Source organism: Serinus canaria, chromosome 4A, assembly GCF_022539315.1.
Source record: "Serinus canaria isolate serCan28SL12 chromosome 4A, serCan2020, whole genome shotgun sequence".
Lineage (NCBI taxonomy): Eukaryota > Metazoa > Chordata > Aves > Passeriformes > Fringillidae > Serinus > Serinus canaria.
This window is the reverse complement of record NC_066318.1, coordinates 12,549,508-12,566,894: the sequence shown is the minus strand read 5'-3', so window position 1 is coordinate 12,566,894 and position 17,387 is coordinate 12,549,508. Positions and strand designations below refer to the sequence as shown.

The window sequence follows — 17,387 nt, the reverse complement described above, 5'->3', positions numbered from 1 at the left end:
GACACAAGCTCCCAAACATTTACCTTAATGCATTTGGCCATCTGGACATTATCTACAGCATAGCTTAGGACAACTAATGCTCCACATCCTCTGTTGCTAAATGCCACACTAAAAATTGAAATGGGCAGCTTTTAGCTCTCCTAGTCCAAAACAGAGAATGCCAAGCCCATTAGCACCTAGGAAGGCAAACATCCAGGTCTCTGTCACTGGATGTGACAACCTCAAGTACACTGAGCAGTTCTGCTAAGAGCCAGCTCCAAAAGGTAAAGGTTTCCATTTCCTCTCACCTGTGGAGACCCATTAGACCAGTCCTCAGGAAAATCCACAAAAGAGCATGTTGGTGTTACCTTAACCCCCCAGTATTATTTAGTGTTTCACTGATGAAAACACTCTTTCACACACATTAACTAATTAAAAATTCAGATTCTCCTGCTGTATCATAAGAAGCATGAATTCCAAATTAAAGCTTTTATTTAAAATAATTAAATTTTGAATAAAACACATGAAGATTCTCTTTGGGCAACAGTAACAGGTAAGGCTAATAAGAGCAAACACCTCAGCCCTTCCCACGACCAACTGTCTGCCTGACCACTCCAGCCCCAAGGTTCCTGGGTAAAGGGGACAGGACTTGTGCCATGACTTACATTCTCCACACAGCCACTCAAACATCTAAGTTTCTGGTTTTCCACCTTTCACACCAATAGCTACAGCACAGATAATGAAATTTAATTCTTCACTTGCTACAGAAGACCACTGAGATGTTTCACAGTATGGGCCTGATGCTCTGTGTGGCCTTTTCAGAAGTGTTACAAGCTTGTGTTTGAAAACAGCTACAGAAGTCCCCTATGACTCCTTCAGTGCAGTAAGGGCTGTAACAAAACAAAGGCAACAGCTTGTTTTTATAAAAGCAGGATTTTTATTTAATCCAAATGTTTTCTGTACAACAGAAAGGTTTATACAAAAGAAGGAAGCATTAATTCAGTTGCAAGAACAGGCACAAAGAAGTTTCTGAACCCTAATGCTTTAGAAAGTCAATCATTTTTTTGAAAAGCCAACCATGTGAAATATTGTTATAGATGTTATAATCCTGGTTTGGGTCATTCTCCATCATGTACAACTCTCCTGCATGGACATCCTTGAAGTTAGCACTGAAGTTGCTGGGATCAAACTGAACCCACAGAGTGTACCTGTAGTCAATGGCCCGCATGGAATAGCCCATGATCCTGATGTCCTTTAGCCTTGGCTTGTCAGAGTTCCACTGGGGAGTGTCTGCAGGCCGGGGATATTGGCTGAGAGCAACAGGTTCTTCATTAAAACACCTGCCAGTGTCATCACACCCTTCCCTGCCTTGCTCCACTGTTCCTTCAGAGATATTGAAATAGTGGGCAATGCTTCTCCCCTCAGTGCACAGCACAACACTAAACGACATCTTTGGGCACGCAGGAGGGACCTGCAGGCCAGCAAGCTCTGCAAGTGTTGGAAACAGAGACACCAGCTCCACCACTTCTTTACTTTGCCCTAAAAGAAATAATATCAAAATATAAGTTATGGAACAGGGGAGTTAGACAACAACTTTTTCTAATAATTCAGCTGGTGTTTTATTCAAAGTGCTTTGTACAGGATTTTTGGGGGTACCAAAATCAAGGCAATTAAGGAGTGGCAGTTAGCTGTGAAGATGCCAGTCCATGCACTTATGATGTCATTTTAACAAGAAAACTGCATTTATGTTTCTCCATTAGCCTTAGAGATAATCATATCCATTAGTTTGAAAAAGTGCTCTTCACAAAGACAAAGTAAATTCTCCAGGTGCCTGGAGACACATAACCACCTCTATCTACCCACTGCAAACAAAAAATAAGCCCTGGAAATTTACCTTGAGGTACTGAGCCTCCAATATGGCTAAAAGGATCGAGGTAGGGGAAGACTCTTACTCCTTGACTGACAGGGGAAGTTGTCACTCCTGGGACATAAAACATCAGTGGCACTCGGGTAGCAACATCAAAATTGCTGTATTTTGCCCATTCACCATGTTCTCCCAGGGACCACCCTAGGTGACAAAGAACACAATTCAGAGCAGACATTGGTTTGTAATCTAGTAGTGATTTCTTCTTCATTGAAAATTGACTCTGACTGTTGAGGCCACTAGTCTGTTATAAAGGTTATATTAAAAGGTAAATAATCTGTATTTAGATGTAACAAGGCTTTTCTCTAATATGAAAACTATTTCAGCAGACACCTAAATCTTGCAACTTGATGCTCTTTCCTCATTTCTAGATTGTCAAGATTAGAATTAGGAAATCAGCATGAAAACAGCAGAAAAGAGGAATTGGGGTGTGTCACAGTGCCTGCAAGAGTCTCCAGATCAATTCCACAAAGCATTCATTGGGCAGCTGCCAGCTCTCCAGTGCTCCTGTTAACACTGTAGCTGAACATCCCTTGGAGCCAAGGCTGCTCTCTATGCCAGACTGCCATATCAGGATGCTACCCCTGAGGAAGCAATGGAGACAAAACTTTTCAAGCTCTCCTCTTCCTCTTGAAAGAGATGCCAACATGACTTCCTTCCAGGCAGATATACTGCCAACTTCACTTTGGGGGAAGACAAAGGAACTCTGTGACAGCTACGTTAACACATGTTTTTTCTTGATCACTTTGCCAGCCAAGGTATTGGAAACACCAACTGTTTACAGTTATCCAAAGCAAGGAAAAGAAAAACTCAGTTTACAAACAGATCAGAAGGAACATCTAGAGTCACTTTAGTACCAAAAGTATTAATCCCACTGCTCTGCAACTTGTAAGAGCTTTTTATACACACATGCTCACAGAAGTCAACCCAAATTAACTGTATTTGTGACTTTAAATTGATGTAGTTAATTCACATCCTAACTGGTTTAAATCAGGTAAGCCATCCCACAATCAAATGGATCATGACAGGGTTATTTTAATGAATATTAGAGTATTGAAACAAGCATTAAATGCTTGAGGCATTTGTCCCACAGCTCAAATTAAGTTTTTCACCACCAGCATCCGGAGTGTGCAGGATCTCAGTTATGAGAGGGAACCATATCCCTATCAGCTTAGATGCTCTGCAAGCAGCAATGACAAGTGAAAGAAAACACACTTGAGCAGTTAATGAGAAAGCCTGTCACCCACCGTACCAGATGGCTTTCTACAAATGGTAAGGGGGGAGGAGTGGTGGCTGTACTCTTAGAGCACAGTTCCCAGCATGAGTCACTCCTTGGGTAGGGGGTGGGAATACAGCAAGCTCAGCCCCGTGTCCTGGCAGGCAGCCTCATCCCTACCCAGCAAATCCTCAACCTGATTAAAAGTGCCTGTGGGGACAGAACTGTGCAGCCACAGAAGCCAGAGCCAGTCCCCTCAATCTGGCTCAGACAAGCCAGAGGTACAAGGTGTGACAGCTCTGCTTGACACTACAGAAACACACACTGGATTAATAAGCCAGCACTGAGTTGCACAATAGAGTTCTTGTCAGTCAGCTCGAGAAAGATTTAAATGCTTACCATGATCAGCAGTAAAAACTACTATTGTGTTATTTGAGAGTCCTGCATCATCCAAAGCACTCAGAAGCAGGCCAATCTGCACATCCACGTAGGAAACTGCTGCATAGTAACTCTGACGAATCCGCCGCTGCAGGTCAAGAAAACAGGAGAGAAAATAAAAGTTTTTCCCCAGAAACATAGAGCAGAACCAGGGGATGGCTGTGGAAAAGAACTAAGTGATTCTTCTTGCAAAGCTTTAATTTTATTTGTCTGTAGCCCAATTAATGTCCCAGAAAAAGTAAACTGGGAGGGGGCAGCTAGAAAATTCCACCTTCCAGAAGTGCTTTCAAGCAAAACACTGCAAACCAACCCATTCTGCATCTCTTGGTCTAGCCAGTGCACCTAATTTTGGCAAAAGGACTGGAGAGCAAAGAAAGATCTTGCAAAAGAAGATACACTGTGTGCTGGCTTGAAACTGATAAATAGATTCAGATAATGAACACAAACAGAGCATTGGTAGCTGCTACATACATTCCCTCACATGTAACCTGAACTGCAGTCAGTGAGGGTTTGCCTACAGAGCTAGAGGTTACAGTTCTTGATACAAAGAATGTGGTTATATCTTGAATACCCTTCTCTGTTGGAGTGCCCCAAATGCAGGGAATTCATAACTGCAAACGGTCAGTTGCTGAATAACTGGGAGCATCCTAGGGCAGCTGACACTTCCCTTGCATTTGAACAAGTGAAAGCAGTTTGACTTCAGAGCACTGTATTGACAGCTTACCTGGAAATCATCTGGAAGTGCTCCATAAGGGAAACTAACATTTAATGCTTCCACATCATCCCTCTGTCTGATATCCATCCAGGGGTTGTATGCCACAGAAGGTAGCTTCTTAGGCACCCAGGGATCTGGGGCCAGTGTAATATTTTCCAAGGGGTACAACTTGAGAAATTCCTTTACAAGACAAAACACATATAATGACTGTCCTCACCTCCAACATATACTGTGAATTTTGTGTTTAAACAGCAACCACTTTCCCTTTCAGGACCCTTTAACATTACAGTTTCCAAGGCTTCACTCCAGTTCTGACAGAGTGTGAAACACAGCAATACCAGACATCCCCAACCAATTACTGAAAAATAATGAGTTAGTAAATATCTAAACCTAGTTTCCTGTATCTCAAAACAACACTGCAATAAAAGGTCCAACACCACTTTGAAATCAGTAGTTTTGCCACCAAGACAAACAGAGAATGAAATACAAGATCTTGTAAGACCTCATTATGTCATACTCCATCAAGCTGAAGCCCATCTCCATGCAATAGTAGTCACCATCATGGTGGCAGAAGCCTCGCTTTTGGCTGAGGAGTCACAATTCATTCTCATTAAATGTTCTGAAATACATCACAGGTGACTCCTGAATACACCAAACCAAGGCTGGTTTCCAACTTGCTTTCAGGAAACAGCAATAAAGCATTTGTGGGAACAGCTTTTAAAAACAAACACATCATTTGTCTAAGTTCCTTTTCCTGCAGGTTCCAGTCTCCTCACCTGTGGGTACCTCAGTGGGATGTGTGGCTTGTGGTAACCAACAGCCAGGAAGAACTTTTGCCTGGTGGTTTTCATGATGTTCAGTAAGTGTATGGCCTCCTCAGTGCTCTGAATATCAGGCAGAGTCCCCCCAGGCATTTCTGTCACATTCACTGGGCACACCAAGTTTGCATGAAGTTTTCCATCTTTTCCCCTACAAGTCTTCATAAAAGAAAAAAAAAAAAAAATAGTTCAGTAACTTCTGGTAAATACGAAGACAGAAACCTCTGTTCTGTAACTTCAAAACCAATTTGTATCTACCAACAAAAGAATGCAACTTCCATGCCTATGAAAATGCAGAAATCCTCTCTAAAGCTGGGTAGATTAAATGTAGTCACACGGGTCAAAAGCCACAGCTTCTATGATTAACAGAATCTCTGATCTAATGGAAATGCAGCAGCATTTGGTCCTCCTATATATACACATACATTTTAGTTCCTTCTGATCCCAAGAGTTCAGAGAAAGCTGCCTGGAAGCTACTGACTTAGTTTCTGAGCAAATGGCAGCAGTGGCTGATGTGCAATCAGTGAAGAGAGATAAATTAGTCTAAACAGTGGCCTCAGCAGGGTGTTTGGGAGGGTTGCTAAATGAACCTACTTCTCTTTATGTCATGGATGCAAATGCTGCTGTTGTTAAAACCAGTCTTTTTCCAGCAGTAAACCCAAGACCAAAGCACTGCCAAGGCTGTCTGTACCCCCGTGACTGCAGCTCCTGCTGGGCAGTGTACAGACTCCAGCACATGATGCTAATGCAATGTTTGCATAAAGATAACCAGGCTCTTTTGTGTCACACTTAAGAGTAACAAACATTCTAGAAAACTGGATCAGATTATAAAGTTTCAGGTTATTTAAATATTATTTTACTTATGGCCCTGCTCACTCAGTCCTGAGCTCTTTATCACATTAACTTTACCAAGACTACTGACAATGTTTTGTCACTAACTAAAGCAAAGCCAGATCAGTTGCAGGTCCAAGTTGACAACCACACTTTTCAGATAAAGGAATTAATGAACTAGACACAAATAAGAATCATTCTTGCTTATATCTCAGTAACTAAAGTTTCCAAATACCAATTTAGAAATACTTAAAACATCTGCAGGATGGGCACAATGACTGATAAAACACACATCTGATAATCTAGGCCTTCTTTTGGAAAGCACAGAAACAGAGCATTGAAGTGGTTACTTGTTTTCCTGCACAAGGGTGCAGCTTCAAAACCCAGAGGGCACAGCCTGTCCTTGATACAAAGAACTTGGTTATATCTTGAATACCCTTCTCTGTGGGAGTGCCCCAAATCACACTTACCTTATCATTCTCATGCTTTTCAGCTGAAGGATGAAAGGGTGGAATGGACCAACTGTAGGGATAGTCATCACTGTAATTGGATGAAACCCCTGAAAGGGATAAAGATATTAAAAATGCTTTAATAGTTCACTGAACCAGGAAAAGCTCAGACACAAGTTTGTCTTCAATTGCTGGGGTTTTTATTTTTAAAATATGTTAAATGAAGAGACATTTCAAATGAATCTCTGGCAAATGAGGAAAATATAACCAAGAAATAAAAGTCAAAATTATATTTTTTCCCAAAATACACCTTGAACTAGTCAGGGAGAGTTGAGCCTGTTTAAGAACCTTACTTCAGGGAACACCAACAAAAAAACCCAAAAACCCAAAAACTAAACCAAAACAAAAAAATTAATAAAACATCCAGGATTAAGAACAGTCTTCATGCACATCCTTGATTAGCTTTACTATAAACTAAAACACATACTGAAACTATCCACACAAGTTTATTTCTAGGATAAGGAACTGCCAAGAAGAGGATCAGTATTACAATATTTTTCAACTCAGTAGTGTTATTGCTTTTTCACCAGTGAACTAATTTCCTACTGAACTTGAAGCATTAGTCATACATTCTACAAGTCCTGATCCAGACTCACAGCCTATTAGGAAACATGAAGCATGTACAGGCAGAACTAAGCCAATGAGTAATTTCATTTTCAGCAGATCCCTAACTTCCAGATGTTTTTTTAGAATGTTAGACATTTATTCCCACAATTCCCAGACAAGATGTGAAAACATCCATTAGATAAAAGTCATCTAATACATTCATCTCTAATGCCTTAAGACTTAATGGCAACCACTGTAAAATCTGGTTTATGATTATGATTTAGGTTCTGAATATAGACGAGAATCACACATCAATACTCATGTAAGTTTGTGAGACTATACACATCAAGCATTTCTACGTTAAGCAAATGACAATTCAAGCCATACCAGGATGAAAAACTTTCCCCACAGACAGGGTCATGTAGCCATTTTCCTTGAAATACTGGGGCATGGTGGAATAGTTTCCTGCATGGACCCTCCAGTAGGAGTAGAAATCATAGAGCCGGGTGGTGTCAGGCCTGCGGCCAGTGAGAAATGACACTCTGCTGGGAGCACACAGGGCTTGCTGGGGAGAAAGGCAGCCAAGGAGAGACATTTGGAACAAAAACCAAAACACATGCACAAATTAACTTGGGCATAGTGATGCCTTAAGTTTTAGCTTTCATATTTTCCAGATTCTGCACTGCATTAGTATATAACTCTGAACTTCATATAAGTGTTAGCAAGTTCTCTTCACAGTTTAGTCAGACAAAACAATCCTTTTTCAGCTTGAGAACCAAGGACACCATTGCAGCTCCAGGCCCAAAAAGTAAAAACAACAGCAAATTGAGGAGAGCAGAGTGGGAGGATGGGACTTCATAACCTGAAGCTGTAATTGGACAACTAACCTCAATATGTAAATGGACCAAAACTTATAAAAGTGTGAAAACTCATGACCCATTGTCCATCTTGTGTGTAGCCTCAGCTGAGCTCTTGTACTGCCCAAGGTGTATCCTTTGAATGCCTTTTTAATAAACACCTACTTTATTCCTTCAACACTGTCTAGCCTCTGTTCCATGGAAGCCTCTCAAAGCATCAATAGCTGTGCCACAACCACCTGAAACTCAGGAACCACAGGGAACGAGTTTCATATCACTTCAGGCTGGAATGAACACCATCCTTATTAAGCATATCAATTCCAAACTGCAAGCTTTTAAAAATGCAAGTCAAGTTCCATAAAGTGCTTTTGAAATCTGGTTGCTCACATCACACAGAATTAAGCAGCAGTGGCAGGTGGACTGTGCTGATAAAAGCCAGAAGTCTAGTTGATTTGGACTGCCTTAAGAATAAAGAAAGGATAAACACAGGAGGTCCAGGTTATGGTCCAAAGGTCTGACCAATTCTGCTTCGGACTGACAGAACCCAAGAGTTACTGCTTTGGGCTGGAATTAGACCCAAGGTTCTAATTTCTCAGCAGAGAGGAACTTGGGTATGTATACATCCTACACAGAGTATTCAAGTGAAGAGCAATTAGTTTTCAGACCTCAATTTTAGAGTCATGTTTACCACACAAACTGCCCCTTTATAACAATCTATAGAAGTGACTCCCTCAAAAGATTAACAAGTAAAACATAATCTTTTGTAAGCAGTAGAAAAAGAGATTTTTAATTTAGTAAAATAGCATTTTTAAGCAGCACTTGGCTGCAAACAGTAAAAACACTTGAGTGGCAAGCTACTCCACCAAGGGCTACACAAATACCATAATTTAAATGCCCTGTTTTCATTTTTCTCACCTTAGTAAAGATAGGTTCACACACTGCAGTTCAGCCCAATCATTTATTTTCTACTGAAAATACTTCAAGTTAATAAATACTTGCTTTTTCCAGTGGCCTGCCTAACACCTACTGTGATAAAACCAGTAATTATTTTGCATAGAGAAAACATGTTTCAGTCATTTATCTCACCTGGGCATATGCATTGCTGAACACCATACTTTGAGAAGCAAGTTGGTCAATGTTGGGAGATTTCACAAGCTTATCTCCATAACAGCCCAACACAGGACGCAGATCATCCACTATTATAAACAAGACATTCATGCCATCTATGAAGAAACAGAATTAGAAATAAATTAACCTGAGTGGTTACTTTATGCTGGTTTATCAGTTTTTAACACTTAAACACATGTGAAGACAAAAATAAAATTAAATAAAATGAGCAAGAATATATGTGTAAGGGAATGTAAACAATGGGATTAATTCTTCAAAGACAGAAATTCTTATTTGGCCTAGACAGAAATACAGTGGTTTTCATTATCCTATTTCATTGCTTACACCCATGGTATTTCCTCTAGGTGCTGCATACGGTAAGTCCTTGCAGTTGGCAAAAAAGTAGGGTCGTGCAAAATAAAGAAGTATTTTATAGGTCTACCTACTACCGAATTCCACGGCCTGCAAGCTTCGGAAAGGGTGTTACACGGGTTAACAACACTGCAGTCCTGTATAATTCTGCTTCCAACTGATAAAACTATTTTTCTTTAATTGATGACACACGTCTTTTCAAAACGCCCTCTTCAAGGCGCCGGACTGCACTGGGGGCTCGAGGGGCGCAGGACCCGCTCGCCGCCGGCGGGTGAAGCCGCAGCCTCCCTGGGGACACACCAGGCCCCCGGGGACACACCGGGCCCCTCGGGACACACCGGGCCCCTCAAGCCCGGGCTCCCGCCGGCCGCTCCCCCAGCCCAGCCCCCGCCGCCAGAACGAACCCCCGGGCCCGCGCCCAGCTCCGGGCCCCGCCGCCGCCGGGCCGGCCGCGAAGGCATCACAGGGCAGCCGCAGCAGGCACAGGAACAGGCACAGGCAGAGCCGCGCCGCCGCCATGGCCCAGAGAGGCGGCGGGGCCGGGCAGAGGCGGCCCGGGGGCGGTGTCTTGAGCCATCGCCGGAGCCGGGGCACTGCCGGGCGCGGAGCTTCCCCTTCCCCGTCCTCCTCCCCTTCCCCGCACGGGGGCGCCGCGGCCCCGCGAGCGAGCGGCCTCGCGGTGCAGGGCTGGGCTCGCCCGGAGCGGTGCGGGAGCCATGCGGGGCTGGGCCCGGCCGGAGCGGTGCGGGAGCGGTGCGGGGCTCGGCCCGGCCGGAGCGATGCGGAAGCGGTGCGGGGCTCGGCCCGGCCGGAGCGATGCGGGAGCGGTGCGGGGCTGGGCCCGGCCGGAGCGGTGCGGGAGCGGTGCGGAGCCGGAGCCGTGCGGGGCCGGAGCGATGTGGAGCTGCTCAGGGCGCAGCGCTGCTCCTGCGGTTCCTGCCGACGCTCTTCAGCACCCGCCGCAGTTCCCGTGGAAAGGGAATGTCCGTGGCCTTCTCAACATTATTTCTTTCTGGTGGAAATACCATTGGGGAATGAGGAAATCAAGGTTTAGTATTGAGAGGAGCTGTCTGAGTAGTCCAGTGCTAGTTGTGAATCAGTTAACGCTGTGTTTGGTCTCTGTCCAGTGATTCCGCTTGCGCGCACCCTGCGGAGCCTGGGAGTCGCCAGTGCACGAAAAGTTACATAAACTGAACAGCTCCCCATGGCACTTAGTGTTTCATTAAGAACTAGTTTTATTAAAAGCTCAGCAATTTTCATGGTTTCTATCTTGAATTGCAGTAAAGAGAACAGATTTATTGCTAGTATTCCTGTACAAAATAAATTCACTGTTAACTACACATAACATTTCCCAATCAGTAACTGTAAAATTATCAAAGATGTATAATAAAGCAGGTCACAGGAAGATAAAAAGAATCAAGACTGTAACTATGTTGTCTTACACATTTAACAGGTAAACTGATGACAAGTATACCACTATTGAAAATAGTCAACATGAACTCACTTGCATGTGGGAACCACTATGATAATGAAACATCTGATGGTTTGTGCATCTTTCTGTTTTAGCAAGTGATACGTGCACTTTTGAATACAAATGAAAGTTCAACAGTGAATTGTACTGGTAAATATCATCATCTTTGGGACTAGACTACTAAAAAAGCCCAAATACAACTTGAGAAGAAAGCCCCATTTACAGAAAACTAATGTATCTCTGATGGGAATTTATCATTTGATTCTTTCAGTGCCTCAGGACTGCATTTGTTGCTCTTTCTTACAAAAAGTAAAAGTTCTGAGACAAAAATGCTCTCTTTTGTTGTTTTTTGGTCACATATAATGGGATCAAAAATAATCTGCTTTTCTGCTCTGTAAAGATTCATACCTGAGGCCCCAAATATGCTGTGTGTGCACTCACCATAAGATTAGCAGGAATGCAGGCTGCAATGGTCTGTCACAATGCTATTGTTCAGTGAGATGTGTGACTCAGAAGTGCAGTACACTGTGTATTACACAGTGTGTGCATACATATTCAAGCACGTGTACTTCCTCTAAACTATTACAGGGAAGTTTATTTTGATGTGGATCTTACACTTCCTTCCTGCACACGCTGGAAAAGCTTGAATCAAATGAAGAACACTGTTACTACAAGTTCAGCTACTACCGAGCACATGACATGCAATCAACTCATGAATATCATTCAGTATATTTGATGTTTGCATATTTTGGAATTAATGTTGTGTATAAGCAGTATATCTCACAGGTATCAGCAACTCTCCTAACATGGATCAGCTGCTGGAAATGTATTGAACATTGCATCCCCAAGTGACACTTCTCTTCATTTGGAGACTTTTTATGCAAAAAGCCAAGGAATTACTTCACCATTGCACATGCATTTAATTACCATAATGCTTGCCTCTTTCAAATGCAAATACACTAAGTGGTACTTGATATGAATTTCCTGGTTTGCCTAACATGAGTATATAGCAATCTTATTAGGTTCAGTCCAACAGAAGAACAAATTACAGAGAAAAAGTCTTTTTCAAACAGCACACAAGTTTTGGTGCTAAAAAGCAAGTTGGGATGCTGCCAGTGAATAATTGCAGACACTGAAATCACAGACCTTGGACAAACTGGTCTCACAGCTCAGAGGTCCCCTCCACCCCGGATGTATGGGCCTTTGAGCAGCCTGTTGTTCAGCTCCTGGACTAAACCACTGCTGGATTCAGTGTGATGAGTTGGGAGTGTCACAGGAAGGGTTAAACCTAAACCTTGGCTGAAGTGACAATACCCTGTGCAGCACTCCTCCTTAGTCACTCTGCTGGAAGTCCCAGGGTCAATGTCAGCCTTCTCCACCTACCACCACCACTGAGGATCAAATCCATTTTAAGCTTAGCAATATGCCAAAGCACATACCAAAATGTTTGGGGGTCTACCACAGTGCTTGCACAAGTGTTAGTTATGTAGGTGAGGCCACCAAAATAACAGCTAAATATCTTAAAATCAACTATTTTTTATAGCACACACTAATGTAGGGGGATACAGTGTGAGTAAATTAAGGTGGTCTAGAAGGTCTTCTTATTCCCCAATGAGTTGCAGCTGGACCAATTACTAAAGATTAGGAGCAGGCCTGATCTTAGCAGGCCACACCTGTAGGCAATAAGAACAAGTGGTATAAAAGAGTGGATTGATTGGATCTGGGGTCAGATGGCTGCTGCAAGGACCAGGAACAGGCTGTGCTTAGAGGAGCTGCCTGTGGGAAACATCAAGGAGGTATGGAGCTCTGGTGATATGAAATCCTTGCATTATAATGACGTTAGAACTTATGCTATCTAAGACAACACTAAGCTATGGTAAAAATTCAGCACAGCAATATTTTTAGTGTGAAAATATCCTATTCAAAGGACTCTGTAAGAAATGGCTGTACTGTCAGACCCACAACAGATCTTATAAAGTATCATTTCCATGCCTGGTACGCTCTCCAATTAAGTTTCCTCTGACAAGGAAGGGCATTTTGAGACTCATGCATATGATCAGGCAATATATAATAGCCCTGGTGTTAAGTTCTGCCTGGTCATCTAGACTCTTCACATGTGAAACCTGCCCTTGCACGTGTTCCCCAGTGATTTCACCAGCAGTGCCATTTGGCACAAAAGCAAGTTGAAGGAATTTTTATGCATCACTCAGTAATTCTAAGAAACCATTTTCACAAATGGTGAAATGTAGTCAGTTTACTCAAACACCAAAAGAGCAAAGCAGTTTTCAATGAATCAATATAAGTAATCACAAAGTGATTATCATTTAATTCTTATGCATTATAGAAAGTGACTAATTGCTACAGGAAGCTTCTGGTTGGCAAATTTATTTATCCCTAAATTGATTATTATCAAAAAAGCACTATTTTCATTTCATGGACTGATGAAATTTGTTTCTGTACAAGCTGCCATGAAGAAAATGAGAGAGAGCTCTATTAAAAGTATTAACCCCTGCATTAATATCTGTATCCTCCTCTGGCATGTACTGTGATGAAGTAAAATACTAAGAGCAAACATGAACCCCTGAGAAATAATGTTGATATAACTCTAAACAGCATTTTTATCTCTGAAGAATTCCATAGCTGTACTTTCAGAATCTAACCAATCACACTTTTTAAGCCATCTGTGAACATTAGCACTCAAGAGTAAGGGACAAACATTGTATGAGAGGCATCTGCATAAACTTTTAGTTTGTTAACATTCATATGAGATCCTATCATTGTAGTCCATCTTTGCAGCCTGAATTGCAAAGCTGTGCGCTAGAAAATACAGTGGAGACTTTAATTATTAACATTCCTAATCCAAAAATACTCATTATAAGCCTTCATTTTGTACACAGTCATTTCTCTGCAGCTGAAGTGAGTCATGCAGATCCCTTCACCTGCAGCATGCTCCCTCCCTCCCCAAGCCCAGGTCAGTGATCTCACACCAGGAATTTTCCCAAGGACATCAGAGCTTTTTCTAAATACTATTTAGATTTCTGAGTGCTGGACAGCAGCTAAGGCAGATGGTGTTATCACCACCAGAAGCAGTGGATTTAAGGCACACCTCAGTGCTGCTTTCTCACATTTCCTGTTTGGGCCTATAAACATGACAAATTAGACACTGGCAGCTCCAGCTCTGATGTGTTGGCCAGAGAACAGCTGGGTGGATTGAGGAACTGGAGTTCTTCCTGACCCTCCCTACTCCCATTTCAGGAAACGTGCCTACAACTACTGCTCAAAGAAATCACACTGTTCCAAGTGCTTAGTGAGGGCAGGCAAGCAGAGTGCAGAAATAATTTCCATGCACATAAGCCCTGACACTGATAATTTCTCAATTTACAAGGTGAGTACAATAATAAGATAAGGCCCCCAAACAGGAAAGCCTGTGTAAACAAGAGGTCATGGAAGGCTACTGAATTCTTTAATATGGATAGCTGGCAAAGGTTGGTCTATTATTTAAATATCTAAAAGTTCTGTGTTGTCATTCAGGATTAATAGTTGCTGTAGATTTTAGAGGGTATTTTGAATGGCATCCTCTACATAATAACAACATTGCAGTTGTTTAAAACCCCAAAATAACCTGTCCCCCATTTATTTTTAATAGTGAAATCTATTCCCTCTTTTTCCTGTACACCCTCTCTTCCCTTTCTACAGCTGCCTTAGAGGGGAAGTGAATAAGCTCATCAGTATTCAGGTATTGCTAACAGGGAGGTCACCTTCTTCTGTTAAGCAACTCTCAATTTCAAACTTTAAAACCTTGCAATTAGTAATTTGACAAGGACACCAAAGTACACGACTACTTTGCTCTGACTAAGGTGATGTTTTCTGAGTGTAATTCTACTTACAAAGCACGAGAGGAGTGATCCCTGCAAAGGGGAAAATTCTGCCTCTCGTATGTGCAAACTGTGGGATGCAAAGCAAATGTCATGAAGGTGGAAGCACAGGGGATGATAAGCAGGGATCTGTAACTAAGCAGAGCAAGGTAGGAAAAAATTGCTCAAGGTTAGGATAAAGCCTTTTAGAAATTAGCAAGGACTCGCTAATGAGGATTCTTTTAATGACACATTGTATAATGCTTGTCTAGAACAAGAGCAGTAAGAACAACCGACATAAAACTAACAATTGTAGTAGTGTGTAACAGTGTCTTTTTGGTAAGATCAAATTCTTCCTTTCTCTATCATCTTCTTTCTTCACAGTTCACCTTAGGAACAGATCTGTGAGGCAAAAGATTCAGAAGTACAAAACCATTTTTCTCACAACCACTGTAGACATTTCCTGCGCTGCTCTGAGTTTACTGTGTGCACGGTAGGAGATTGGTTCTGTTACTGCATTAGTATGTTCCAAACACTGATTTGGAACGTACAAAGTGATCTACACCTACTGATGAGTAACACTGCTTCCTGTGCTGAAAATGGCCAACACCTCCCAGAGCATTCCATCAACAGGCCAGGGATGACCCCAGTACACAGCCAGCCCCAGGGGAGGCTGTGTTCTTCTGCTTCTTGAGAAGCAACACAGGAATTTCCCCAAATCAATATGTAACATACCAAGATATAATCCACAATGTATTCAGGAATTGGTACTACTCTCTGTACAACTACAGGATGGAATAGCATGTGTCTGGTTACTAAAATAATTATTCTACATTTTATTCTTTTACAAGTGCAAAAGCAGGAAAAAGTCAGAGATTATTTCTGTCTAACCTGCATCCTTGATCTCCTGCCATAATAAGTGTGGTGTACTGGATCCAAAAGGCCCCATGCTGAGCTTACTCTTTTAAGCTTGACACTTCAGCAAAGTAACCTGTCTGTTCTGGATACCATCATTTTCCCTTCAGTCAGTGAGACTCAAAGGTGCTTTGCAGGAGCTGTTGGATGAGCAGCTCAAGCTAGTACATCCTTTCCAAACACTCTTATCCCTATAATTTGTCAATAGTGTTCTATGGTTCAAAAGGTTCAGGTAAAAACCACAAAGGGACAAATGTGTTCTAGAATGTGTTAGTTCAAGTGAATAATACCTCTGATCACTTTTTATGCAAAGGACTTTCATATGTACCAAGAGATGGTACATAGTGGCAGTAAGTTTTGGACAACAGATTTGCAGAGAGGAGGTAGTTATAGTGATGGCAGGGAGCAGCAGGGTATGAAAACTGCAAATATCCACAAGAAATTAAAAGAAAAACCAGAGGAGTAAAATAGTGACAAAGCCCCTGCACATCTTAAAATGTCAAACCAAATATAAATTACAACTTTACAAGCATTAGGAACCAAAAATAAGTATGCATCTTGCTGTCAGCTTCCATGAAGGTGATAATCTTATGAACCTCCTTTTAAAAATAAATAAATAGAAACCACTTTTCACATGCTCAGCAGAAACTCCAGCCTCAGCTGAGCAAAATTTCCTGCTGCTCCCAGCAATTGCAAGAGAGGCACAGAACCAAGCAGCTAAGAAGTGAGCAGCTGTGATCTGGTTACCCCCTCTGCCTCTGGGGCAATGCTCCCACCTGCCTTTGGAGGCAGGCATGGGAGTGGGGAGGCAAGTGGAGGCTAAGTTCTCGTGCTGTTTCACAGCTCTTCTGTGCTGAACTCTTCAGCACAGAAGAGTTCTCTTCACTAAGAGTATTTCATCCCTTTGATAAAAGGATGGAATTACAGAACAGAGAGAAATGGGAGACAAACAGATTTTGTCCCACTTATTTTGTCCATCTAGAACTTGATTTTCCAAACTTCCTGCTGTTAAGTAATCCTGTAATACAGGTTTGAATGAGCACAGGTACTCATCACTACTGCAGGTGTGGGTGAAGTAGGTCCCAGCATCTCCATCACAGACACCCTGTGGGTAAGAAATGCAAAGGGGAAAAAAGGACCAGTGAAGCCTGGCTTGTACTCACATAGACACAAGGTAAAATTCAGTTGCCTTGGGGAAGCTCATTCTTTCTCCTCCTGAAATTTCTTGACTCCTTCACAGCACACCTTTCACCTTCAGCAGCAAACCATACAAAGATGATGCTTCACTAGACAACTCCAACTTACTGCAGGAATATATGGGGGAAAGCAGCAGGTGATCTTGTTGCTGAAAGCTGCTTTGCACAGCTTGACTGTGTTAGAATATTTATGCTTTAAAATACTTATATTTTAGGTTGGTTTTTTTCCTTGTAAGATATACACATGTTCACTACAGTCCAAGTTAAAAACCAAAGGGCTGGTAGACTTTTGTAAAGCTGAAAGCCCAGGGAAGATTAATCTCCTCATGCTGTCCTCTCACTGCCGTCATCCTTTGCAGGAGGTGGTAATCCAACACTCTTCTTTGGACCACTCAGCTGAAGCTTTCTGATTTTCACTTAAAATTTAAATTGGATAGCTCCTAGATGATTCCAAAATGCCATCTTGCTAGACTTCAGATCTAAAGCAAAGGTTAAAGAAAAAAAAAAAGCTAATCCCCTTTGGTGTTGTTGACTTTCATTTCCTGTCTCCCATCCAATGTCATTTACAATTTGTCTCTCACTTCATGGCTGAAACATCAGAGAGCTGTATTAAGTGAGCTGTATTAGTTTATGATATCT

General features: G+C 42.1%; 1 protein-coding gene across 3 annotated transcripts; it reads right to left on the bottom strand.

Moving 5' to 3' along the window:
• Positions 1–902: 902 nt before the first annotated feature.
• IDS (iduronate 2-sulfatase) lies at positions 903–9,841 on the bottom strand. 3 transcript variants are annotated; one of them, XM_050974548.1, is made up of 9 exons: positions 9,717–9,841; positions 8,920–9,056; positions 7,364–7,541; positions 6,392–6,480; positions 5,049–5,249; positions 4,282–4,452; positions 3,519–3,645; positions 1,874–2,047; positions 903–1,518 (listed from the first exon to the last, which is right to left on the bottom strand). In XM_050974548.1, exons 1-9 carry the CDS (start codon positions 9,829–9,831, stop codon positions 1,016–1,018), a joined length of 1,695 nt encoding a protein of 564 aa, XP_050830505.1. In that variant the 5' UTR covers positions 9,832–9,841; the 3' UTR covers positions 903–1,015. The 3 variants fall into 3 exon arrangements, with proteins under 3 accessions (XP_050830505.1, XP_009088563.2, XP_030084934.2); XM_009090315.4 differs by lacking the exon at positions 9,717–9,841 and adding an exon at positions 9,383–9,660; XM_030229074.2 differs by lacking the exon at positions 9,717–9,841 and adding an exon at positions 9,387–9,660.
• Positions 9,842–17,387: the final 7,546 nt, after the last annotated feature.